At 46.3% G+C, this 26,753-nt stretch overlaps 1 protein-coding gene across 3 annotated transcripts in view; it reads right to left on the bottom strand.

Moving 5' to 3' along the window:
* IL1RAP (interleukin 1 receptor accessory protein) overlaps positions 1–26,753 on the bottom strand; it is a 51,327-nt gene that overhangs the window by 5,393 nt on the left and 19,181 nt on the right. For 2 of the 3 annotated variants that reach the window (XM_058031253.1, XM_058031255.1), the window contains exons 3-10: positions 17,771–18,056; positions 16,828–17,020; positions 14,947–15,112; positions 13,935–14,006; positions 12,702–12,831; positions 11,626–11,774; positions 8,162–8,311; positions 6,773–6,916 (exon numbers count right to left, since the gene is read on the bottom strand). In XM_058031253.1, the coding sequence (XP_057887236.1) occupies positions 6,773–6,916; positions 8,162–8,311; positions 11,626–11,774; positions 12,702–12,831; positions 13,935–14,006; positions 14,947–15,112; positions 16,828–17,020; positions 17,771–18,056 (1,290 nt within the window). Of the gene's footprint in view, positions 1–19; positions 4,155–6,772; positions 6,917–8,161; positions 8,312–11,625; positions 11,775–12,701; positions 12,832–13,934; positions 14,007–14,946; positions 15,113–16,827; positions 17,021–17,770; positions 18,057–26,753 lie in introns of those variants that run through there. The other variant, XM_058031256.1, reaches the window with a different exon arrangement.

Genomic DNA, 26,753 nt, shown 5'->3' with positions numbered 1-26,753 from the left:
ATGAGAAATGCACAAGGACTGAAATGCAAAAATGAAAATGTTTTATTGAAAAGCAAAATAAAATAATACTGACACTTCACAAACCAAATCACACAAAGGCAAAAACATACAGAAAAGGGAAAACTCTGCAACAGCTGTACAACATCAAACAGCACGGGAAGGCAAGATATTTTTTCCAATTTGTGCCACGCTGTTTCCCAATGAAAAAACAATGAGGAACTTTGCATGAGCTGCATGTTGATAAATGTTAGGTTAGAGCACAGAAACTCAAATCAACTGATTCAGATGGATGCTGTGACAGAATCCAACAATGGAAACTGCATGTGGAATAGAATGAAATGACAGGCATATCTGAGGCACTTGCACATCTACTTTACAGTTGGGACTGGGCTTTACCCTTGGCCTGAAATACCCAGCAAAGCCAGTGGTAAAGCTCCTGGTGAGTGGGACCTGCCTCTGGACTGTTCCTTCCACACTGCTCCTTCTCTCTGACCTCTCAGGCCCCTTCCAAACCATCACACCTTTTGCCTTGTGGCTGCTCTGCTGATGTCTCTCAGTAACCCTGGTTGCAATGACACCAAAGGCCACTGCAGTGTATGCCTGAGAAAGTCCAGGCCTATTAATTATTTGGACAACTCTTCCAATAAAATCAGCAAAATACCTGAGGTGGATTTAACTTCCTAAAATGATCAGACTTACTAAAACATCAGCATAAAACCTCTTGGTAACTCGGGTAAAAGTGAGATATGATGTGGTGAGGTCTGAGATGTCAATTCAATTTATGAGTATTTGGGAGCTGATCTTTTAAAAATTAAATGGAACCTAATACAGCTCTGTTTGGCTTCAGGGCCTTCCCTCTGCCTGCAGATCTGGCAGCTGATTACAGAGATGCTTAAAACACAAACAAAAAGGTGAAGCTGGGCACAATGAGAGGGTTGCAATGGGTTCACAAAGCCGAGCACGGGTTTGGGTGCTATCTCTTATAAATGAAGTTTTCTGGAGTGTGGGAAGCAGCTCTGTCCCTCCACAGACAACCACAGTAGAAAAGCTCATAATAAAACTTTTAAGCACCTCTGAGCAGATGAGGAGCTCCACTGCCTCCAGTGAAGCTGACTGCAATTCTACCTGCTTAAATCAAAGCTTACTTGGGGTGGGAAAGATGAAGAGGACGGTAAGAAAGAAGCCCTATTTGTTAGGCATCTGTACAGTGTCCTGGTTCCAGCCAGGACAGGGTTAGTTTTTGCAGTAGTCAGGAGGGGGCACGTCCAGGACACTGAAGTTATTCTACACCACCTTGCATTTGCAAGAGGTGGAGGGAAGGGGGTCTCTTTTGGAGAGAAAGGGTCCCAGCACAGCGCAGCTGGGCCAGTGAAGGCAGCAGAAGGAATGGTAAATTATCAGGGGGTTTGTCCATGGGAATTATTCATTTCTTGTACCCTCTATCACCAATATTGTTGTTGTTAATGTTCATTTTCTTATCACATTATTGTTTCCAGTAAATTTTTCTTATCTCATGGCAGGATCTTTACCTTTTGTGCCTCCAATTCTCCTCTCCCTCCCTCTGCAGAAGAAGGGAGAGGGAGAAAATAAGGGGCACATGGTTTCAGGGGGAGCCCTGAATTGTGGGGTACCACTCCTAAACACAACATACAGTACCTGACTAAGGGCATGGGGGGCTGTAGCTCCCTGCAGCCCTGGAATAACATTATTAACCCTAAAATGCTTTTTGCAAAGGGCAAAAGGCTTTCCTGACACCATTCAGTCCCACACCTTTAAGGCTGGGCTTTTTACTGGGACGCCCTCAAAGCTCCCAGCTCAGCTGGGTGAATAGTGCATAGACTCCTAATTGTAGTGCTTTTATAGTACCATTATAAATGCTAATGCCTCACCCACTGGACACCAAGAGAATAAATGCATGAGTCAAAGGTGACTCAGGAGCAACCATCACTAATAAAAATAAGTATGCACTTGGTGTGTGTAATACTGAACTCCACAATTAAGTGGGCAGGTCCTTGCACTAAGAGCTGCAGGAGTGTGGAGACACCTCCAGAGCCTGAAGTTTTATTTGACAACATTGTGAACCACAGCACCAGTCAATGCCAGGGCCCCACTGTGCTTTGGTTTGTCCTACAGGAGAGATTAAACCCCCCTCCTCAGCATGAACTGTGTGATGGAGGTAAACTCACCATACCCTCTCCTGCTGAAGCAAGGACACCTACACAGCGGGGTTTTGTGCTTCTGTTTTGTGCAAATGTTGCAGAAGCTGAGATACACTCTCTGTTCTGCAGCTTTGGGCTAGAATCAAGATGGGGAGAGACTTGCTTTGTAAAGCCAAAGCTAGTTTAAACCTAAACCCTGGATTAGAAGTGGTGACGTTGTTCAAAACCAGGCATTGAAGAGAGTCATTATAAAATCATAGAATAACTTGGGTTGGGAAGCACCTTCAAAGGCCACCCTCCCTGCAATAAGCAGGGATATATTCAGCTGGATCAGATTGCTCACAACCTTGTCCAACCTGGCCTTGAATGGTTGCAGGGATGGGGCATCTACCTCCCTTGGCAACTTGTGCCAGTGTTCTACCACCCTCATTGTAAAAGATGTCCTCCTTCAATGCAGTCTGAATCTATTCTCTTTTAGTTTAAAATCATTACTCCTTGTTCATAAAGGGGTAATTGCAAAAGGCACTACTAAAAAGTCTGTCCCCACTTTTCTTGTAAGCTCCCTTTAAGCACTGAAAGGTCACAAAAAGCCTTCTCCAGGGAGAACATCCCCAGCTTTCTCAGCCTCACAGTCCTCACAGTCTTACCTACATGGACAGAACTAGTAGCTTTTAGGAAATTCAAGTAAGTTTCTGGGATGTCATTCTGAGTTGTACTTATATCCATGTTATTCCAAAGATCTTGGAAGCACCTTGCATGATGCTTTCCCCCAGCTAGTGGCACAGAGAGTAGGCAGGTTCAGTAGTACATTGGGGTTCCTTGTAGTGCTTGTGAAGTCCCTGAGTTTACTCTACAAATAAACATCTCTCACATGCTCCACAGCCTGCACTCATGAAAGATTTCCCTGGATTACAAGCAGCTCTGAAGGATCTGGGGCACTTGTGAGACTGCAGAGTCCCAGAGATTGGGACACTTGTTCCTACATGTGCTACAATACAAATAGCACCCAGTACAGTTGTGGGGGTTTTTTTAATACTTCTGTAACAGCCATTTCCCATTGCCAAACTACCTGGATGCATCTGCTTCAAAGGAAATTTGGGGAACAGAGATGAGGAGCTTCAAAATTCCACGCTCCCCACAGTGCAGCAGGAGTCTGTAATCCCACAAGTGATTGGGACTACAGACCTGGGACATGCAGGAAAGGCTCCACACTGGAGCCACCTTGCAAATTGTTCCTCAGCCTCTGCAACAGGGACTGAGGACCACAAAGGAGTGAAGTTACTTAGGACTGGAAAGAAGCTCTGTCCTGGATGCTAATGAAGGTCCCATAGGAACTGGATCTAGGAGTACTGGCCATGCTATCACAAGGTGCTGGATGCATCCCACCTAGACAGCAAATTTAAACCTTAAGCCCAGGGCTCGTGTGGTTGATAACAAGGACATACATTTGCAGAAAGCAGGTGTTTGCATCTTCATTTCTAATGACAGAGCAATATCAAAGCTGCAGGGAAAACATGACTATCCTCTGAAATGCTTGGGACATGGTCCTTCATGGAAAAAACCCTGAGTTCCTCCCCACTCCCTGGCCTAACTTGTGGATTTTTGAGGTGTGTTTTGGTTTGTTTTCTGACTGGGTCAAACATTTTTCAGGGATATGCATCAACCCATCAAGGCTTAAACTCCTGCTAATTTTTTTCACTGGCATTTCCACCTGCAGCTGCTTCCAGAACCTGCCCTTTGGGAACTTGGATTTCTCTCCTTTCCATTTAATGACATTCAAGGCTGCCTTGGCCTGCTTCAGTTCCTTCACTTTGCTCTTCTTGATGGCTTTGTACTGCACTAGAATGACTTTGATGTTGCCCTTGGAGGCCATATTCTCTAGGCCAGCCTTGAGCTCCAGCAGGGCCTGTGTCCCCTGCAAGACGTAGTTTGGGCTCAGGACAACAAGCAGACGCCGACTTTTCTGGATGAAGCTCAGGGTTTCATCTGTGACAACTGGGAGAAAGAAACATTGAGGTGGTTAGTGATGCTCAAGAACATGCTGCTGAGCTGCTGCTGTGACAGCAGGTGACTCCTGAAGGGGACAATAAATCCCTTGGAGGCTCTCTCTAGGCTACACTGGTGCTTCCCAACCCTGTTAGTGATTCCAGGTGGGACTTCCTACACCAAGGCTGGTTCCCACTACCCCATCCAGTGGCATATTCTCCATCACTCCAGACTACCTATAGATGCCTGTCCTCCTCCCATGCCACACAGAGATAACCAAGAAAGCTACACCTAAAAGTCACTGTACTACACATCAGTGACACCACCCAGTGCTGTGAGGATGCCTTGTGGCCAAGAGGGCTTCTGATCTCAGGCTGAGATTTAGCTTCCTTCTAATGAGAGGGGGGAAAAGAGGCTCTCTGGAGCAAAGCAGGGAAACTGCCAGCTGCATAACACATGAACTCAAGGGAAAGACTCACCCTGAAGAGGCTTCAGGAAGTCTGAATGTCTGTGCTAACATCCTCATCTGGCAGATGTCCAGAATGACTCTGGATACTCCCTTCACTCCTCTTGCCTCAGTTTCCCCATACAAAGTAAGTATTCACACCGTCCCCAAGTGTCCTCATGGGATAATTTGCTTTGGTAGTGCTACCATCCTAACTCCCATTACTCATCCATCTGCTCCTGCTGCCGTCATCTATGAAAGCAGATTAGAGCATTTTTAGAACTGACTCTGAGGACTTTCAGTGAAGTGTCCCAAAAATGACATCCTCTGAGCTAGAGAAATGTCATGGTAACTGTGGATCCTCTTTAATTTTCTAACATCTGCAGGTAGACTGTCCTTGGCCATCGTCTATAATTAATGTGAAAATCCCTTGTAAGTGTGAATCCAGGTGCTTGTACTCTCTGCTGCAGGATCTCCCACACTTCCTTGATAAGGGAACACTCTTGACTGGTCAGAAATTACAATGGAGAGTAAAATAATGCTGACAGACAGCTTCATTTAGCTGTCAAGCACATTTGATTAGTTCCTGTCAGCTAACTCACGGGATAATCCATCTCCCACTGTTTCTTCATCAAGGACAACATAACTCTCTACCCATGACACAGATGCACGCTCTGGAGGCATGACACCAGCTGCCAAAAGCTATTTCCTGGCCCCTGTGCTTTCCTGAGAAGGAGATTAGTCAAATCCTGGCTAAGAAGCTCCGGGGAAGCCCCAGCAGCATCACGGATGGCAGTGCAGTGACAAACCACTGCGGCAGCACTCTGCCAGGGCTGGCAGGGACTGAGGGGGGCACAGATGGAAACCTTTGGGGTAAGGTGAGGGACACAGAGCCCAGGAGAGCAGTGCTGGGAGGAAAATGACACCCTCTAAAGTGAACAGGGCAAGAAGCAGCAGAGGGAACAGGAGGGAGATGGACATCTGGTGAAAATGGCTCAGAGCAAACCTGTTCTGAGCCTGACACTGGCATCAAGGAAATTGAGCCTGGAGGGTGCCCTGCCACATCATTCAGGCTGTCTTCAAGGAGGAACAGCACCAGGATTGCCACTGCCTCACTGAGACACATATTTATTTACTCTCAAACTTTAAGGTGCTCCTAGATCCTGGCAACAATCTAGAAAGGAAAGATAACAGAACCCAGACTGATTCTGCTCCCTTTGTCAGGTAGGTGGGCTGAGAATCCAGCAGTCCCCCCTGTTCCTACTCAAAAGGGACACTCCAATGGACTTTCCCAGCACAGGTTTTGTCACCAAAAAAAAAAAGGACCTTGAGATCCTGAGCTAAAGCCCATGAATTCAAACCAGGGTGGCTGCACTGGCAGAAATTCAGACTTTGAACTTTTAATGGGCATCAGGATGATACAACCAACTCAGCCTCCAAAAAACTAAAAATCAAGAGTGTTGTCTAGATTTGTGCCCTTGCTGTGGAACTTGAGTGAAAGTATGTGTATCTAGACAGCTTCACAAACTTCCATTCTTGGTGATTCCCTGCCTCTCTGAAGCAGACATTATGTCCAGAACCTTGTATGGTTTATCTCAAAACAGTAAAAAAGGAGTACATCTTACTGAAGAGATGAATCTCACTACCTGCAACGAAATTGTAGCAGCTGAATTGTATGCCATATTCAACACAAACTCCCTAATTAATGAGGATGAATGGGATGCACATTATCTTCTCACTGGAAGCTTTGACACCTTCCACTCCTTCGTGAAGTAGACACTCCTGGTTTTTACAAGGATTCTCCATTACCCTCTGTGAGCTGATCAAGTATAACACTTTCCCTGCCTCTTCTAGCCTTGACGTTATCCAATTTTTTAAGGCAGCTCAGAGGGCTTGCATGAAGATCAGTTTTCTGGTTTCCCATGCTGACATTCCTGCACCTCACTCCTGGAAAGAGCAACTGAAACAACCACCACCATCCCCAGCCATTTTGGCGGCCTGGAGCATCTGCAACACTGTCATGTGAAGCAAAAACATTAGAAGACACTAAAAAGAGTTCATTAACAGGGACAGGGAAAAAACCAAAACATGATCTAGATAGGCTCGTTGCAATCAATGATCAGTACCTCAGAGAACAATACAGAGGACGTGCATGGAGCACAGCCCCCTGTGAGATACTCACTTCCCCCAGGGAGGCTGTCTCTGTCGAAGATGCACAGCTTGTACCCGAACTCGTTCTCCAGGACCCCGCGCAGCGTCAGCAGCACGAACTCCTCCTCCTCGGCGTTGCGCGCGTAGGACACGTACACATCGTACTCCTTCCCATCTGAGCGTGAGAGCACAGGGGACACAAAGGGCACAAGGACACCTGTGAGACTGCCCATGCTGGGCCTTGGACTTGCAACAGAAGCAGGCAGGAAGGCCCACTTGGAGCCCAGGCACTGCAGGTTAAGGCATGTCGTGTCACAGACATATTTTAGAAAAATCCTCTTGTTGGGATCTTTTCTCCTGAGAAGCTGAGAAGCTTCAGCTTCTCCATGTTTTGCTGCTTTGGAATGTGATTTGGAGAGGTGTTTACCCAGCATGTGAAATTGTTTTTACTTGATGACCAATGACAGCCACCTGTGTCGAGGCTGTGAGCAGTCACAAGATTTTATTATCATCCCATTGCTTTCTATTCCTTTCAAGCCTTCTGATGAAATCCTTTCTTCTATTATTTTAGTATCGTTTGAATATATAACTTTCTTTTAATATAATATATATCATAAAATAATAAATCAGCCTTCTGAAACATGGAGTCAAGATTCTCATCTCTTCCCTCGTCCCGGGACCGCTGCGAACACCACCACAACACAGATTCCCACAGACCAAACCATTCTGTCCAGGCTTCTTTTGCCTTTTGACACCTCAGACTCTGTTCCCTCTCACTGCCGTCTATCCACACAAGCCGCCCCACCAGACAGAGACTTGCACCCTGCCTACACCCTCCGAGAGCTGCCGCGCCCCGTGGCAGCTTCACACCACAAGCTGCAAGGGCTCAAACACCCTCCTCCTCCTCCAGAGGAGAAATCTCACCTCAGAGTCCCTAGCAATGAACTCCCAGTAACACAGGGAAGAACTGAGGACAGAACGGTGGTTTCCATATCCATCCTTTTGGATGCCTTCCCACATTTGAAAGCAGATCACTCTGGATCAGATCATGAATCCTTTACAGAGAGTCACCCGGGAAAGAAGGGACTTAATGAAACCTGATGATGTATCTTGACAATCTCTAGATTGGATGATACAGCTAGATCAGCAGGGCAGGGCCCTGGGGAGCCTGGCATGTCCATGCTCCACCTCTGCAGAGAATACAGAGGACTTCATTCTCTTTTTCCCTGAGCCAAAAACCTGACTCCTCTTGCTCTAATGAGCAATGACCCACACCACTGCATGTAGATAGAGAAATGGAAGGTCAAAATGTTATTATGCTGTGAAGAGGCTTAAAAATAGCTTATAGGAAAACTCCTCTATGAAAATAAAGGGCCTGCAGCAGGATAAATAAAAGAAAGAAAGCATTTTAACTCCTTACCTAGAATGGTTTCATCCGTTCCAAAATGAGCCCGATAGAAGAGGACCATTTCAAGCCAATACACGTGATAGATGACTATGAGCACCACAACGAGCAGGATGGTGGCCCCCAGGCCACAGGCCAGCTCCACTGTGTACTTGGGCGCTACAACTGAGAACAAAAATAGACAGGGGGTCAGGGTTAAAGAACAGGTGGGACCTTCAGGTGAGCAGAACAAGCTTGTGTCGTGTGCAGCCAAACACCACAGAGGAACAGCCAGGAGCCAAGCTGCCCCTTCAGAGTAAGGTGATCAAGTCAAGGCTTTTCTGACAGAACACGTGATGGCTGGCCACCCTGGAGCCCCAGTCTGGGTTATCAGCTCTGGTTATGCTGGCAGAGCAAGTCCATGGCACAGGCTGGACTTCTGTCTCTGAGTGAGGCCCTGGTGATAGAATGACCTGTTGGTGGAAGAAACCTGTGCAGGCCAAAGCCAGAACAGGAACATGACCTTCGCAGCAGTATCAGCAAACTCTTGGGGGAACATAACTGCCCTGACTTCTAAGAGATCCAGATAAAGCATCTGCAGCAAAATAAAGGCAATGTTTACCATTCTCCCTCCCCATCAAACAGACACAGGTCTCATGGCTTGTCCCAGACTGACACCCAGGATATAACTAGCCATGGCCTGACTCTTTTCTACCATGAAAGAAGAATCAGAGTTCCTTACAGAAAAGCTGAAATGCTTGCAAACAAACTGGGCAACCTGTGGGCATCAAGCCAGAACATTACAGGCTCCCTCCAACTCACGCACTGTCTGTCACACCACTGCTGCCTCTTTGTACTAAGGACAGAAAATTTCTAACTGTATCCCTGGGCAACTCTGTTGGTGGCAGTTGATGTGCAAATTGGCAAACTGCACAATAACAGAACAACACCACATTCCAACATTTAATAAGCTGCTAATAAAACTGAATTACAAAATCGAAAATGGAAGGAATTTATCGACGTTCATTAGGTGATGAGCAGCAGAAGTACATGAGAAGGAGAGGGAAATCATCCAGAAGAAGCAAGAAATGTATATGACCTAATGTAATGGAAGAGTTGGAGCCAACACACAGAGCCACTTGCTAAAAGCCAGGTGCTGAGGGGTTGGGTTCTGGCATGCCAGATGCTCCTATGGATGTGCAGTGGGATGGGCTGCACTGAGCTTAGATAAGGCTGCTCTGCCAGCAGCAGCTAGGGATGGCTCTTGGACTTTGCTGTGGAATAGAGCAGGAAGGAGGAGTGGTGGGTAACCATGTCTGCTCAGAGCAAACCCAGTCAACTAACCAAGAACAGACCTGGGGAGGAAAAGGGAGGATAGTACAGGTCAGTCCACTAGAAAACAGTATTCAGGCACTGATATTTAGTGAAAGAATTTGAGTATTTCAGATTCACTTCTGCTACATGTACAAATATTATCACCCCAGAAAATTATATATGGAGTAGGAACTCACTGACAGATGGTTTCAGCCTTTCTCAGTTTTGTGTGTGGTCTATTGTTCCTCCCTAACAATCCAGAAAAGGTTTGTCTCAAAGGAATGAGACTAAAATAGAAGGACAAGTACCAGGAAGAAAAAGATCTTCCAGTAAAGACCTCCAAGAGCTTTCTCATGCTTATAATGCAGAGTAGAGGGAAGAAGGTGTCTGGTGTGAGTTACACAAGCCATGGCAGCATTCCCTGTGGGAGAGGGGAGGTCTGGCTTACAGTAAAAGCAGGTTTTGAAGCTCTAGATGAGGCTGATAAGGAGACAGAAAAATACACCTTAATCAGGAAGCCTCACATAGCTTTTATTACTGAGAGGTGGGTCTGGGAAACAAGAACCAAATCTTTGATGGAAAAAAGATGTTGGAAAAACCCCACACAGAAGAGAGGTGAATCAGTCTATACCATCCATGCTGAGGTGGCTGTATCTAGACTGCAGCATCATGACAGCAAGGAGTAAAACCAGAGAGCACCATGGTGTGACTGTCTCACCCCCTGAGCAATGCCAGCGAGTGCAGACTGTCTTGTGGAGGATGCCAACTGCTAGGTTGTGTCATGCAAAACCCTCACACAACCAAATAACCTGAAATAATTTCAAGCAGCCTGTGCCCTCAGCTTCAGTTGTGATATAGTGTCACTGTCATATCTTCTGAAAAATCCCTTTGCCAGGATTTCTTCTCCTGGGAAGATGAGAAGCCTCAGAGTAAAAAAACAATATTATCTCATTTGCTTCTCCCTGTTTTGCTGCTTTGGAATGTGGCTGGAGGTCATTTACTAACAGGTGCATGTTGGATTGGTTTCATGTGAATTTTTTTTTTACTTAATGACCAATCACCATCAGCTGTGTCAGACTCTGAGGAGTCAGTCACGAGTTTTTATTATTCATTCTTGTTAAACCTTCTGTCTGTATCCTTTCTTTAGTATAGTTTTAGTATAGCATTCTTTAATATAATATCTTATCATATCATAAAATAACCAACCAGTCTCTGAGAACATGGAGTCAGATTCCCATCTCTCACCTTGTCCTGGAAACCTCACAAACTCGACAGTACAGGGATGGGATAAGGACAACAGATCTGTCCTTTCTCTACCCACGAACTTGCCCATGGGGGGGCCCTTTGTTCCCTGCCTCTGAGAAATGCAGCAGTATGCCAGCAGTGCCTACAGAACAGACTGTGTTAGGCAGAAAGGCCTGATGGAACTCTTTGCTCCCTGTCCTGGTTTAGGGCAAATTTGGGAGCGCATCTCCAAAGGAGGGCCCCTCCAGAAAGCAAACCCATGTGGTCTCTCCCCTCAACTGGTTTGGGAAGAATTCCTCGGAGAGAAGTGGAAAGAACCTCTTTATTTAACAGGCACAGACCCCCCAGCACACAAAATGAACAATACCAGATGACACCACTCTTTCACCGCTCTGAAAAAAGATGACAAATTCAGAAAGTCTCTCTTGGGGGTGGTCGCTCTGTTCTCAGTCCCTCCGGTGCTGGGGCAGCTGCTGCAGCCACAAGGTGCAAACCCTCAGTGTTCCCAGGTCCCAGTCCAGAGCAGGTGCAAGCAGGTCCAAAAAAAAAGGAAAGGAGAAACAGTCCAGGAAGAAATTTGGACTGTTTAGCTAAACTAGCTAATGAGCAGAAGCAAGAGCAAGCAGAAGCAAAGCAGAAGCAAGAGTGAGAGCAAAGCAAAAAGCAAAAGCAAAAAAGCAAAAGCAGCACCATCAGCACCATGTACTGCCCTGTGCGTCCCGCCAGCAATGGGGGAGCGGCTGATAAGAAACCAAAGCAAAACTTTCACTCTTCAGAGCCAGTCTTGAAGGCACAGAGCATGATATCCAGCATAAACAGCACACATGAATGGGGATACAAACACCATAACGTCAGCCTAGGGCACTCCCTTGCTGTTTTTCAGGGCAAGGCTGAAGGCAGCAGCAGAGCCCCCAGCACCCCCAGCCCTGCAGGCTCCGCACCTTTCACGCGCACCACGGCCTGGCTGCGCTCCTCGCCCTTGGCGTTCCTGGCATGGCAAGTGTAATTCCGCTTCAGCTCCTCCGCCGTGGCTTTGGCCACTGTCAGAGTCCTCGTCAGAGTCTTGTCTTCAAAATCTCTGGTAATTTCACTGTAAGAGAATAACTAGAGCATTACACATGTGAAAGTGCAGCAAGTTTTTAGTGACAGGTATTCCTTTCCCTGATATAACCTCTTCCTTTAAAAAGGCCAAAACACATTACTTGATATTTATAAATCAATATACACTTCAGATTGCAATACAGCTGCAGCTATTCCTTTATCTGATTTTCCTTAATATTTATTTTACCGCTCATAATTTTCTCATTGCAGCTGTGCCACATTGCCTTTTAGAGGAAATAGAAGTTCTTGCCTATAAACAAGAAGATCTCATGAACTCAAGATTCACAGCTCACGTCACATTCCTTATGCAGGCCTGGATGAGTCACTTTGTCTCTCTCTGCCTGAACTGACCGTCTGCAAAATGAGGATACAGTATTTCCTTTTGCCTTTCCTTTTTCTACATTGGTTTTTGCAAATCAGCTGGGGCAGTGACTGCCTTCCACTTGTAACTCAGCATCCAGCAAATGGGACTTTGATCCTCATTTGGGTTCTTTATGTGATTCAATATCTATTCTTCCTAATCAATACTATGTATAATATTACATTTTTGTTTTCAGCCTCTATTTTTCTGAAACATGTTTATACCCTATGCTATTTGGGAACACTCCTCTAAATAGAATTGTCAACCCCTGTTTTATAAGTCCTATAACAACAGCAGCTGTTGGCATCACCACCAGAACCTGAACAAATGATGATGTGAACTGGTTAACAAAGCTCCCTCAAATCCATCTGTAAGATGTGACACTGTCCAGGTCTGGAGGCCTCCTCCTTGGAGATCCTGGTGCTCATCACAGCATGGTGCAGACACAGGGGCTTCTGATTAACAGGGAGACTACACACTCCATTAGGACTGTCACATGCCTGTACCCACACAGGACCCAGGGGATCAGAAATGAAGCTTCACATTAGACATTACCTTTGTGTGACTTTTATCTTGGGGTCGGTGATGTCATCTGTGTTTCTCCCATCTATGGTCCACCACACCTCGGTCCGGGAGTCCTTCAGGAATGTGAAGAAAACCTCACAGGGCAGGATAAGGTCATCACCTGCAAAGAAAGGAACATCATCTCCTAGGAGAAAAGGTATTGCAATGCAGGAACAGCACCCCCCTCACTTTGGTGCTTTCCAAAATCCTACCAGACTAACCTCTGTGTCCCTTCACGAAAGAATGAGGCCAACATCCACTTTCTGACATAAACTGTAATAACAGCTTAACATCCCTGGACATGAGGATTTGTGACAGACAGATAAATAGAAAAAGATGTCCTGCCTCCTCAAATGTGTTACAAATTCCTTGACTGCATGAAGTGACCGACCCAAAGGGACATGTTCCATGCCAACCAATTCCTTGGAAACCCAGGCAGTGCTAATCAATCCCACTGCACAGGGGACAGATGCCACAAAGTGATGGCTCAAGCTCCACAAAAGCATTTTGGTTTGGAAATACTTCTTCAGGAATTTGACTTCTGCCCAGGATCAGACTTGGGAGTGTGAATATCTTGGTGATCAATAAGTGATTTTATCTTACAGAGGACTACGGATGAAATCTGACCTTCTAAGCCAAAAGAGCTGTTCTTTAAAGTGAAGACTCTGGTGCCAATCATCATCATTGACACCACATTTATTACAGCAATGTAATGGGACACAATCCATTTGATATAGGGAATTGCTCCAAAAAGCTATTAGGCAAAACTGATGGTGTGGGGGAAGGGGTGAGGGAAAGGGTGTGGTACCCCATTACCCAGGGATGCGAGGTCAGCATTAATTAGGAAGTCATCAGCCAATAAAAGGGGAGGTGAGCAAGAATTGGCTAGAGTACTAAAGCCACTCTAGGGGTGAATGAGGGAGGATGGGAGCAAACCACAGCCAGGGCCAGGGCTGAAGCAAGGTCCTACAGGGATTCTCCTAAGCAGCCGAGTGTCCCCTTTTCATCTGCTTCTGCAGCTACAGTTCTGTATCATCACGCCTGAATATCTTGCAAAAAATCAGCTTTCAAAGCTGTGCTCTCTATCAAAAACTGGCATCCCAAACTGTCCACCAGGCAACCCGTGGCAGCTCCAGTCCTCTGTGAGGGAAAGCACCAGAGATGCAGTGGAAGGGGAGAGCTTTGTGCCTGGCTGTCCCACTGGGATACTGCGAGCGTTGTTACCTGCTTCCAGTTCGTACACAACTTTCTCATTTGGAGAGGTGAACTGTGGTGGCAAGGCCTTGTTTGGAGATCCTGCAGGAGACAACAGAGAGCCCCATGGGGCCCCAGACTTCATGAAAACCTGGAATCCTTGCAGCCTCACTCCCGATGCCCTCGCGCCGCACTGCACGTTCCCCAGTCTGACTCGTGAGGCATTCCTGCTGCAGAGTTCTATGCACACACACATCTAATCCTAATCCACAAACTCAGGGCCAGGTCCTGATTTTAAGGCTCCCCCAAAGTTTAGGTAAGGTAGTTTGGGCCTCTCACATGAGAAAAGCTCCATAACCTTCTCATCTCCCACAAGGCATAACCTGCACCAGTTTCTTTTTACTGCTGCTTCTAAAAAACAAAATACAAACCTCATTTTGTGTCACCAATATCTATTTCAACCCTTACAAAAGCTGCTTCTGTAGAACTCGGAATGTATCCTACAGCTCACAAGGTTTTTAACTCTACAATTCCCTGGCAGGTAGGCTGAGCCTCTGTGCCTGGGATGGATGTGTCCAAGCAGTGGGCACCTGGAGCTCTGCCTGGCTGATTAGCAGTCTCAACCCCAGCACAAATGGCTTTGAGATGCCAAGAAGACCAAGACAAGCTGGCTATGAAGTGACAATCCCACAAACAGTGATAAGCAAAGGGCACAGGAGACCACAAGCAGGAGTGCCAAGGCTATGCATTCACATGCCAGCAGAGGGTACCCCTGGCCATCTCATGGGCTGAACCTCACCAGCCTGAGGCTGGCCACTCTCTGTGTTTGGGGCATTTGACAAGGTGGTAGGAGAGACATCTACTGCAGTATGTTCTGGACAGCCACACAAGTCTGACCCCAGCAAGAAAAAAACCATCAGGTCAGCTGGGTAACACAGATTGACTACAACCACAAATGGATCCTGCAACAAACTCTTCCAGCTGTTTTTGCCACTTCTGCAGTTACCCACATGCATTTTACACATTTTAAAGTCATTCTTACCCACCACCTTCATCTTTACGGTTCTGGTGAGATTATAGGTTCTTCCATGGTCCTTGAATGTCACAATGCAAGTGTAATTCCCTTTGTAGGCACTGCGGACAATGCCAATGACAAGCCTGGGCCCCTGGGGATATCGCTCATAGAAGCCATCCACCGAGTTGCAGTTCTGGAGTCAGGCAGAAAAATACTTGAGTTTGTACTCAAAAGTGCAGATATTGGTTTAAATGCTTCTATGAAGATCTGATTTAAACTGTTAATGTGACACTTGGGATCATGATGTAGGTCAGATCTAAATATCATGAACTTCGAGCATGTTGGGAGTATAGACTGCTATGTTCACCTTGAAAATTAAGTGATGAAGCAGATCACCCTAATAACTTTATCCCACTTTAAACACAGACAATTTTATAAAGGAGAGATCTCTGATCCAGAAGTACGTTGGCAATCAAAGTGAGCACCTCAGCAGAGGGAAGAAAAAAGTAAAAAGTGATAAGAAGAAAATGATGACGTAATCACAAATGGATACCGGGACTAAAGGACATGTACCCCATTGATCTCCATCTTTTGGGACTAATCAAGCTCTCCTGGCTGCCTTCAGCTGAGGATGAGGCCCCAGAATTTGAAAATAGCAAACGAGAATCTATAGTACATAAACCTTAATAACTCCTCTCTTTCTGTCAGGCAGGGAAGGAAAACTGCCAAAATACCAAGCTGGAGATCCCTTCTCAGAAAGAGGTTATGCAGATAACATCTTGATTGTCATAAAACCCAAAGATGTGCACATTTTCTAAGAGATTATTTTTGAATGGTACATTTCCAAATCTGATACATCCTAATGGGGTAGTTTAGGACAGGGGTCATATACAATTTTTAATGGTTTTTATTAGGCATGGGATGACTTGCTGTCTGAAAAATTACTTCCAAGGGGCTTTTTGTTTCATTCTGCTAATTGATTGCCGAGATGTGAATTTCAATGAATGATACAAGTAAAGCATTTAAACTACTGGAGTGAAATGGCTCCTCTTGAGGAAGTTTTTCCTGTAGGGTTTTAGAGGTGGGGTTCTTCCTTTTGGGTCTTTTTAATTTCTTTTTTAAATCAGCAGATACATTTGTTTACAATTTCCCTTATTATTAAATTCATTTATACAAAATCTTCTGTCTAGAAATACAAAAGTACTTTATAGAATGTTATTGAAGAACTTATTCCCATAACTCTCAGACTTTACATCCCCTGAGACTTCTTATTCTCCACTGACAAAAGGCATCCACCTAGAGAGAAAGAGTGAAATCTAATTTAAGAAAATTGAGCAGTAATTCTGTAGGCAAGAGCCTGAGGATGACTGGAGACAGTCTAATAATCAGAAAAGTATGGAGGGTGGGGTAGAGATGTATCAGTCTTCAGAAAAGAGATTTGCTGAATTGTGTCAAACAGGACACCCATTGTCTTGCACAGCCTGATGTACTACTTCACTTCCTGACCTCAGAGGATTTTGGAAAGGATGCAATTTTCATTAACAGGTGGGGTTTTTTGAAAATGAGGGAATATGAATGACAGTTTCCTTTACAGGAAAGTGAGAGGCTCTCACACAGCAGGTCAGTCACACTGCCCATAATTGAACTCAGCCACCTAAATCCCTCCTAGGAGTATTTTTCACTTGTGCACACTGGTCAAAAAAGCTTCAGTGTTAGCTCTCAATTTCTTTCCAAGAGCAGTTTTACCCTTGAACCAAATGGAAGCAGAGCTCTTAAAATTAGTAAAGCTTCATTAACAGTATCATCACTGGGGAGACTCTGAAACGCAGCTCCACAACTGCCATGCCAACCAGTGATTTTTCACACACACCACTGCATCTCCCTGCTGCCCAAGCAAGTTCTTCTTACCAGGTACCACTTGACAGTTGGTGTCACACTGGCAGGGTAAAACCCATCAATATCTGGGCATGTGATCTTCTGATTGGCATGCTCCAAGTAGAACATCTCCTCAGTGGGTTTTATGGAATGGCTCACACAAGAGTGCTGGTCTTTTGGAACAACTTCCAAGGGAAAAGCAACTTTGCTGCAGTAGGTTGTGTTCCTAAGGGTGGGCAAGAACAGGGCTGATTAGTTGAAACTTGTTTACTCCTACAGCACTGGAATGGAATGAAATAAAAATTACATCTGCAATAACAAGCATCATAGGGCTGATCAGGTACGTACAGCCTTAGCTGACTCATTTGTAAATGGGAAAGAAAACCCTACCAGAGGTGGCCACACAAGCTCACAAAAGCCTATAAAGATGACTAATAAGCAACATCCACTCTCCTGCTGCTAAAGCAGATCATAAGGTCAAAGACACAGACAAAAGACAACGTGAGGAAGACCAAAAAGAGCTCTTACGCATAGCAGATGCCACGTTCATTCTGCACCACAGTTAGAGACACTTTTAATTTCCTAGAAGTCTGAATCTCATGAATCTTTGCCAAATTAGCGTGCAGTCAAAACATTACCCCTGCATCTGAAGCTATTTTTACTCTAGACATGCAGATCACTTCTTAATGGTGAGTGCCTGTGGATTTTGCCATGGGCTCAGCAATAATATTTTCACGGACACTTGCAGCAAGGAGAGGCACGCTCATTAGTGTCTGCAAGGCTCCAAGCATTATTGCCATGTAAATTGGCTCAGCACTGAGCAGTCCTATAATTGCAACATTCTTTTCCCATTAATGCTTTTGTAAATGGTAGTCTCCCCACAGGAAGTTCTGGTGCTAACAGCATCATTTCCCCACCTCCACAAAAGTCCTTTGATTGTACTGAAGATGTACAGAAACCGCACCACACGACCTACCTGAGCATGCAGGTGTAATTCCCAGTGTCATTGAGAAGTGCAGGCCAGAACCAAAGGGTGTCTTTGTCCTTACTGATGTGATTGTCAGGGAGACGGTAATTAATGGGCTCCTCCAGATCCCGGTCCTGCGCGATCCGGTACCAGATCAGGGTTAGGCCAGCAGAATGGGCTGTGCTGTAGTTGTACTTCAAGAAGGTCTCAAAAAGTGGGCATTTGATCTTGGCAGGTTCCCCATCATAAATCTGGATCTGCTTCATGGTGTCCACACCCCAGTCATCACAGCGCTCTGCAGCCAGGAAGAACAAGGTGCCTTAGGCTTGCAAGTGTGCAGGGGGAAAACAGCTCTGCCCGTGCCCCCCACAGCCCTTGGTTCTGTCCACATTAAAATCAGAGACAAAACTGTAGTGTTCTCAGTGAAAGCAAACTGAGCTTTTATAAAACAGAGCAAGAACACTGGGTTCATTTCTAGAGAACCTGGAAACTTCTGTTTTCATTTGTACACCTCCTACGTTTATGCCAAGCTATTTATCTCTCATCAGGACAATAGAATAGGATATTCCTGCATAAAACTAGGCTTCCTACAGAGCTCCAAGAAAATTTACCACAAAAGTCTTATGTAGGAAGACAAAATTTGGATGACAACAATGCCAGAGGTGTGTGTGCATCCACACACAATGATAGGGAAGATGGAAATAGATGTGCTGAAATAGGAGGAAAAAAAAAAAAGAAATCAAACATCAAGCCTCCCTTAGAGCTGTGGGTCACGTTCCCTGCCAGAAGAAGCTGGACTGTGGGTTCCAGAAGTGAGGACTGTCTTTCCTGTGATGGATTCATGTGACAGCCGTGCACATCAGGATAATACAATGAGTACAAGCAGTACTAAGTGACAGAGAAAGACTGTTGATAGTGAAGTTTAGAACTGGAGCCTAGAGGGCAAAAGAACAGTAAAGAACAGGTATCAGCAGGTTATCTTGTATTTCCAGGCAGTGCTCAGGTGCAAACCCCAAGCACAGCTCAACAACAGGCAGTGGCTCAGTGTGGCTCACAGCAGACTTGGACTCACACAGAAAACAACCAGCATGAGACAAAGCTGTATAGAACTTTTTTCTTTAATTACTTTCTTTTAAAAAATATTCTTGTCATTAGCAAACAATTTCACCACAAAAAGCACAGTCCAAACCCATTTCTCTTCCCAGGACTCCACTCCATTCCTCCTACCCATCAGGATGCACAGGCAGGCAGGGACTCAGTGCAAGCAAAGCACAGTGCCAGGGTGTCAGCAAACCTGGGAGCAACCTGCGCTGTCAGAGCCAACTGAGACACACGGGGAGGCTGCTGTCACTGCACCTCCTGCTCCCCACGCTGACAAGGCACAGCACAGCGTGGCACACTTCCCAGTGCCTCTCTTGGAGCTGCTGGGAGGCTTTTGCTAGGGCAGCCTGACGTCTGAGAGCCCAAAATGAGTCAAACAGGAGAGGGGTGTGCTGCCTGCAGCAGTCCTTGGGAGCAGTGTCTCAGCACATCACACACAGGCTCACCAGAGGCAACACTGCAAATCCTCTCCCATTTGTAGATATTAGGAGAACTCAGACTGAGAGGAGAAACAGAATACAATATGCTCTTTGAGCCCTATTCTTCTGAATTCTTCTGAACTGTCTTCACAGGCCCAAAGCAGGATTTCTGGCATTTATTCTTCCCTAAATAGACAGTGGGATGTAGCCTGCCCCCAAATTCATACTTAATTAAAAAAAGCAGAGATAAACCTTTGAGAAGACAGGCCTGCAGCACTTAAAGGCAGTGATGCTAACTCCTGTGGCTCAGCAATGGTTAGTCATGGGCAGGAGGAATCTGGGCCAGTAAGAATAGAAATGTTTTCTGGCAGGTTTACACATAAATGTAAATGCAAGCAGCACTGCTCCTCCTGCAGTATGCCAAACACCCATATGACAGAGTGCTGCTTCTGGAGGAAGAGAATGAATTGGGCTAGGAAAAGGTGGTGAAGCTACCCAGAACACAAGCATTTGTTCTGAGCAACCCCAACCCCAAATATCTGGAGAGTGTTCATCATCTGAAATCATACAGATCTTTCAGAAGTATCACACACTATGGCTGCTACCACAGACTGTGCTGAGGCTCCTTTTCAAAGACTAAACCACTGCTGGAAGCCTCACACCCTGAGAAGGAAGGAGCATAATGACCCATCACATCCTGATCAGGGCAAACTGGAACCAGCAGGCTGCTTTATGCTGGTGGGGCCATGAACCAGGCATGGTCAAGTGTCCTTAGAGTGGCAATGAGACAAATGAGCCTGCAGAGACTGCAGGATATAGCAGGGACTGTTACTCATGGAGACAGGGCATTTTTTTCTGTAAAGAAAGGCTTCCCCTCTGAAAGGAGCAGACCTGGCTCTGTAAATCAGGATGCCCAGGTTCTCTTCCCAGCATTGACTTGCGTCTCCTCTTGGGCTGCATAAAGGCAAATCACCCTTATTACTTCAAATGGCAGGACTGGGGAGAGAAGAAACTATATAAAACATTACTGTACTGAAATTCTTGGAGTCAAGATCAATGAAATTTGCAATCATGAGCAGCTCTTGCATTTTGCAACAGCCCATAAATCAGCACTGTAAAACTACTTACCCGTTCAACCTGAATGAGTTATTGAAAATAAATACCACTATTTTCCTTTTTTTTCTTCCTGCATTTCTCTAAAACAATGCCCAGGCCTTGCCTTCTTGGCTTGGCTTCGAAGAAGGGACTGTTATTGTTTTGCTGTAAGAGCTGTACCTGGAGGTTTTGTCTCAGAGCTGGCCTGGCTTCAGGGACAGTGTCACAGCAAACAGGTGGTGCTAAGGCTCCCCACATGCCCTGCCCTGGGGTGCTGCAAGCTCTGAGCTGAACCCCAGACACAGCTGGCAATGAACAGCTGCACCCAGAGCACAGGAGCAGCTGTGCAGGGGGAGATCCCAGGCTGTGCCTCCCTCCCAAGGCAAGGACTCCTCCTGGCTGCAGGGCAAAGCCACCCAGCAAACGCCGAGGGTCAGGAAGTGCTGCCATGACCCATCACTGAGAGCAGGGATGGCAGGAGCACCACAGGCTGCAGAAAAATGTCCTTAACACACAAAACACCGAGGACAGTAATTGGGGTGCTTTGCACAGCTTCCCTCCCCGCTGTGCCATGCTGACAGTTACTCTGCTATTTCTACATTTTGGGGTGTTTTACTTCCAATACAGCTGGGCTCTGCCTGATATAATGTGTGAGAACTGCAGGGCACCCCTCACACACACCTTTGTGAGCCTCCTCCTCCTCAGCTGTGACAGTGCTCTCCTCCCTGTGACAACAGCAACCTTTGCTGTGGTGGCACTCCTGCAGCGGAGCCCAGCAGATGGGGCAGCATGTCCACACATCCATCAAGTAGAGGGGATACTCACATTGTTATTGCTATAATTTTATTTGCATCCAACAGCTCCCCAGGACATTTTGTGCTCTTTCCACTATTTTAAGGTCTACTGGATATTCAAAGCCCACTTGCTGCTAACATCAGCATGCAACTGCTTGTGTGTCAGTCTAAATTGGAGATAGCCTGAATAAATGGCATGACTGACCCTTCATTGGCATAAAGCAGTCCCACTAGGAAAAAAAATATACGCACATATTGATATATCCTGATTCCAGCAACAATGTGATTTGAGGGAGCACTGCAGAAAAAGGATGCAAGGATCCAGTTCCAATTGTGAGAAACAGCACTAACTTCTATGGTGGTGTGCCCATTTGTAGCAACTCACACCTGATTTCACTGGCTAAGCCTCAGAAGTGAGTTTCTTCTCTCTTGAAATGTTTCCTGCACAAAACAGCTGCTGGAGTTAAGAGCAGCTCCTGATTAAATCATCTGGGATCAGCATTCATGCTGTGACTCCAGAGGTCCCCTAACAAATGGAAACTAGTGAGAAGATGGAGCTATATCCAACTCCACCTCTCTTCTAGGCTGCAGCAAATGGAGCACTACACATACACCTGAGGGACACAGTAAAATTCTCTAAAAATACACCATCCCACAAATGCCCCTTCCTAGAAATGCCTCTGCAAAATGATTTTGAAAGAAGCCACCCTGTCCTCAGTACCAATCAAGAGCACTGCAGCTCCCTCGAGCCCTCTCACTGCTGAATGCTGTGGAATTGCACAGTGAGCCTATGACCCACAACACCTACCTGGGACAGATATAATAAGAAAAGGCAAGAAATGGTCCTGTTTGCACAGCTCTGCTTAGGAAAAGGGGTGAGGATCATACAGGCTGCATGGTGGAAGGAAACACCTACAGTAAAAGCAGGGCAATCCCCAATGAAGGGGAGAAATGATGCATCTGACTCCATGGATATCAGAAAGCTAATTAATTACTTTATTTATACTATATTATTCTATTATATATATTACATTATATATACAGTATATTATTCTATTATCTACATTACACTACATCTAAACTGAATCTGCACAAGCATTCAACTGCACTCGACTGCCCAGAATCTTGTGGCTGTCAGCTGACAGTCCCAACACACACACCTGGATTCAGTTGGTCAGTGAATCAAAACACTCACACCAGAATCCAATTACTAATTCCCTTCAGGTAAATAATCTACAATGCATTCCCCACTTGTGAACAAGAGGAGCAGCAATTGAGATAAGTATTGTTTTTTCTTTCTCTGAGGTTCCTCACTGTGATTTCCAGAAGTATCCCTGGGAAGCTGTGCCTTGCTTTTCTCTGTGAAGAGAAATGCAGCCACAAACACCCATCTCCAGAATTGGAAGACAAAGTGCAGGCAGGGCAGCAGGGTGAGGATAAGGATGCCCACCTTGATTTCATGTGCCTTGAGGGGGCCTGCCGTGCATGCAGACAGGGACCCTGCAGTGGCAGCAGGACACAAAGCCACCAGTGAGTGCTGTCAGATTAATGATCCCTGTTCCTCACACCACTTCAGCTGCAGCATCAGATGGGGCTGTAGTATCAAAAGATGATTTGGTTGGAAGGAACCTTAAAAATCACCCAGTTCCAACACCCTTGCTGTGGGTGCACAAGCCATCACCCTCTAGACCACATTTCTTAATGACCCATTTAACCTGGCCTTGAACACTTCCAGGGATAGCTCATCCACAGCTTTTCTGAGCATCCTCTTCCAGTGTCTCACCACCCTCACAGCAAAGAATTCCTTCCTAATATCAAATTTAAACCTACCCTCCCTAAGTTTAAGGTCATCCTCCCTTGTCCATCACTAGACACCCTTGTGAGAAGTCCTTCTGCAGCTTTCTGTCCTGGAAGAGCTCTAAGGTCTCCTCAGAGCCATTTCTTTTCCAGGCTGAGCAGCCCCAACTCTCGCAGCCATAGGAGAGGAGCTCCAGCTCTCAGATCAACTTCATGCACTCCTCTGGACTCACTCCAACTAACTGATGCTGGGGATCCCAGAGCTGAACTCAGCACTGCAGGTGGGGTCCCACCAGAACAGAGGGGCAGAATCACCTCCCTTGACCTCCTGGCCACACTTCTTTTGCCCTGACCCATGACACAGTTGGCTTTTTGGGGCTGCCAAGTCACATCTCAACAGCTTCCTACTTTCTTCATCTGTCCCTGCTGCATTACGTTAAAGCAAAGCTGGTATGAGTCAGCCTGTACCCAGGGGCACAGCAAGGCCAGCCTGTTACCATGATGCACGGATCAGCACCAATAAGGCAGAAAAAGCTGATCACACAAAGCAGTTAAGCAAAAATTAATCGTTACTACCTTTAAAAAAATTTTCCTCACCACCATCTTTCAAGCTCAGTCAGTGAGAAGGAAGGGGAGGAAGCCAGGCTGAATGGAGAAGCCGTGCTGTGAGCACAGGAGGTGCCAGCTGTGGCCAGCACCATGTGTGGGTGCATCTGCCATTTATGCCAGTGCCAGGAGCACCCACTCTCCCCACTGTGTCTGCATTGTTCCTTTTCCACCCTGCGCGAGACCACCCCTGGCTGTGTTCTCTGCTCAGCAGTATCCCATCTGACCAAACAACAGGGTAGAAGAATAGAAGCATAGCAAAAAACAAATGAGAAGCTCTGCCCTTAACTGGGAGAAGAGGCACAAACCAAAACACACTGAGATGGGTGGGAATGACACAGGAGCTGGGTGAGGCCCAGCCAAGATCAGCTGGCTCTCACTGTTTGCTCTCACTACTTCTGCAGCAGTGACGGTGGCCACAGAACACCTAAAACTGATTGTAGCTGAATGCTGCCTTGGAGGCTCAGCCTAGAGGCTGTGCCAACTCTGCAGAAATTTGTAATCTCACTTCCAGTGGAAACACATCCAAAGAGGCCTCTCATAACCCCACTGCCTTCCTCCCACAGCCTCTCCAGTAGAGCAAGGAGGGTGGAAGTGGTCCTGGCACAAACCTCCTACACAGCCCAACCCCATCCATGTAGCTCTGCTGTGATGACATTGGTGACATGGTTTTACACTTCTCCAAGTTCCATCATATTCATCCTGGGTTGCCACTGAGCTGTGATGCCCTCACAAAGCCTCTCATCTGGATGCTGCACTCTAGGATGGAGTCTCTCTCTCCCCCTAAGTGCTTTTATAATTTGAATAGGTAGGACAGCTCAGAAAAGAAGAAGGAAAAGGACCTTCTGTTGTCGAATGGCTCTGTTTTGAAAAGCACCTGTACATGGCAGTTGATTAACTTTAGACCATGAATTTCTAATTTGAACAGGTGTGAAAACCTGCCTCTGCCAAAGCCATAGAAAACAAGCTGACTGCATAAACTGTTGACTTCAGGGGAAGCAGCCAAAGCAAGACATCCAAAAAGCTGTGATTCTGTAATGGAGCCCAGAGCTTCCGACTCTGAATCGCCTTATCTCATCAAGCACAGCTTCTAACACTGGGTAGTCCTTATTTGTGTCTCTTAGAACTCCTCCACAGTGAGCTCTGTGACTTCACTCTCTATCTGTGCACAAAGCTGTTTACTGCATGTGGCAGAGTATTTTGGTTACTCCCAGCAACTAGGCCAAAGAGAAAAAACAAAAAAAATTTATATTCAGATTTCTCTAGCAAGCTTGACATATTTTTCTGGAGGCTTTCTTTAAATTTGAGATCAAAACGATAAAGGTGGGGGCATGAACTGCTTCCCTGAAGGATAAGAAGAGCAAACAGCTACTTTCCATCTCACTTCATTGAGAAAATTTATGCATGAAGCAAAGCAGAGCAGCAAAGGAAGAGGAGAGGTACAGGAAATGGAACACCCCATTGCAAAGTAGGAGAGGCAGCATGAAAAGGGGGTTTATCTGTCAGCATCACTGCTGAGCTGTGCTTAAGCTGGCAGGGGCTCCTGTGTGCCTGGGACACCACACTGGGACGTGACAAGGCCCAGGCTGAACTCGTGGCTCTGCCAACAGGCTTGCTTAGCTAAACCCAAGCAGCCCAGTCCCTGCACTCAGCCAGGTGCTCTGCTGCCTGCTTTAAAATACAGTCAGCAACTGTCCCCTGCCCATCCCACAGGGATGTCTGCACTACAGAGATGCTGCAGCAGCTGTCCCCAGACAAGGATGGGAACCAAACAAACACAGCAGGCAGCAAAATGAACTAAAAGGGACCAAGAGTCCAGCAGAGTCACCTGGGTGCCACAAAAGCTCTGACAGCGAGAGCACAGCGCTGTGGCTGTGACAGGGGGACATGACAGCTCCCTGATGCCCTGTTTGATACACACACAGGGGCAAAGGTGACTGTTCAGTGCTGTATCAGCAACACACCCAGAAAGGGCTGCTTTCCTCCACACACTCCTGCACTTCAGTGCAGATAGGTCACACCATGATGTCTGCACAGAGCTCACCCCTCACAGCCCATTTCCTCAGCTGACAAGAAGCAGACCTGAGGTTTTATCTGCTCAGTGGGCACGGCTCTGGCTGGTGTGGAGGGAGGCTGGCGGCTGTGGGGACACGTCTGCACCCAGGTCAGCTCTGCTCCACGGGTTTTATCTCCATCCACTCCAGGGCTGTGCAGCTTTCAACACCCTCAGTGTCAATGACTTCAAGCCCCCAAGTGCCATAAACTTCTACAACCACAGTAGCTCACAGATGGGTATGGATGGTTATAAAATCACGTCCTAAATTAGGACAGCAAGAAGCTGAGATTGGAAGAGTAGGAGGAAGTCAGGAAATCCCAGGAGATGATGGTGGGGGAGGGATTTAGTCTCTTTAGAAAACAATAATGCAGTTTAATCTGTTTTTCTTTTGACTTTACACACTAAAAGAAGCTTCTCAGCTTCTGGGGCTGTCACAAATCATAAGAAAAATAAGGCGACTGGAGCCCCATCAGTAGAGTAAGAGCCATATAGCAATAATCCTGAGGAGCTGCACAGGGCTTTCCATCTTCAAAGTGTTTTACAGACAGTAATTTATTAATCTGCAAATTTCCCCTGGCCAAAAGCAACTGTTCTGCCTCTCTGCTAAGCATGAGATCCACAGTGCAGCTCAGCACTCGTAAGAGACAGTGCAGGCAGTGGCTCTGACCTCTGGAGCTAGACCTGTCTTTCTTTCTCACTGCAGCCACAACTCCACTGCTCCAACTACCACCTGAACCCAAAAGCATTGATGACATCAATAATCATCAAAAACCAAAGTATCTGAAAGCCTTTGATATGGGGGAGTGTAAACAGACATGTTCACAATCCAGCAAATAACAGCAAAGCCTGAAATAAAGCTCCCAGGAGAGAAACTGCTGGCTGCCTTCCAGCCACTGCCTGCCATGCTGGGGTATCATTCTGGCCCAGTCCTGGGCTCACCCTACCACACAGCCTGTCTGATAGCCCCCAAGGGAGCCACAGAGGCACTTCCTATGCACACATGATGATCCCCCCACCAAAGGGCTGTTTATGCACAGCAGGTACCTGCTCACACCACATGGGTCCATTAGATAACCAGCATGAGGCTGCTCCTCCTATCCTGGCAGCAATATTCTTCTACTTTT

The sequence above is a fragment of the Melospiza georgiana genome, chromosome 10 (genome assembly GCF_028018845.1).
Source record: "Melospiza georgiana isolate bMelGeo1 chromosome 10, bMelGeo1.pri, whole genome shotgun sequence".
Classification (NCBI taxonomy): domain Eukaryota; kingdom Metazoa; phylum Chordata; class Aves; order Passeriformes; family Passerellidae; genus Melospiza; species Melospiza georgiana.
The sequence above is the reverse complement of the archived record's forward strand: the minus strand, read 5'-3'. Positions and strand labels throughout refer to the sequence as shown.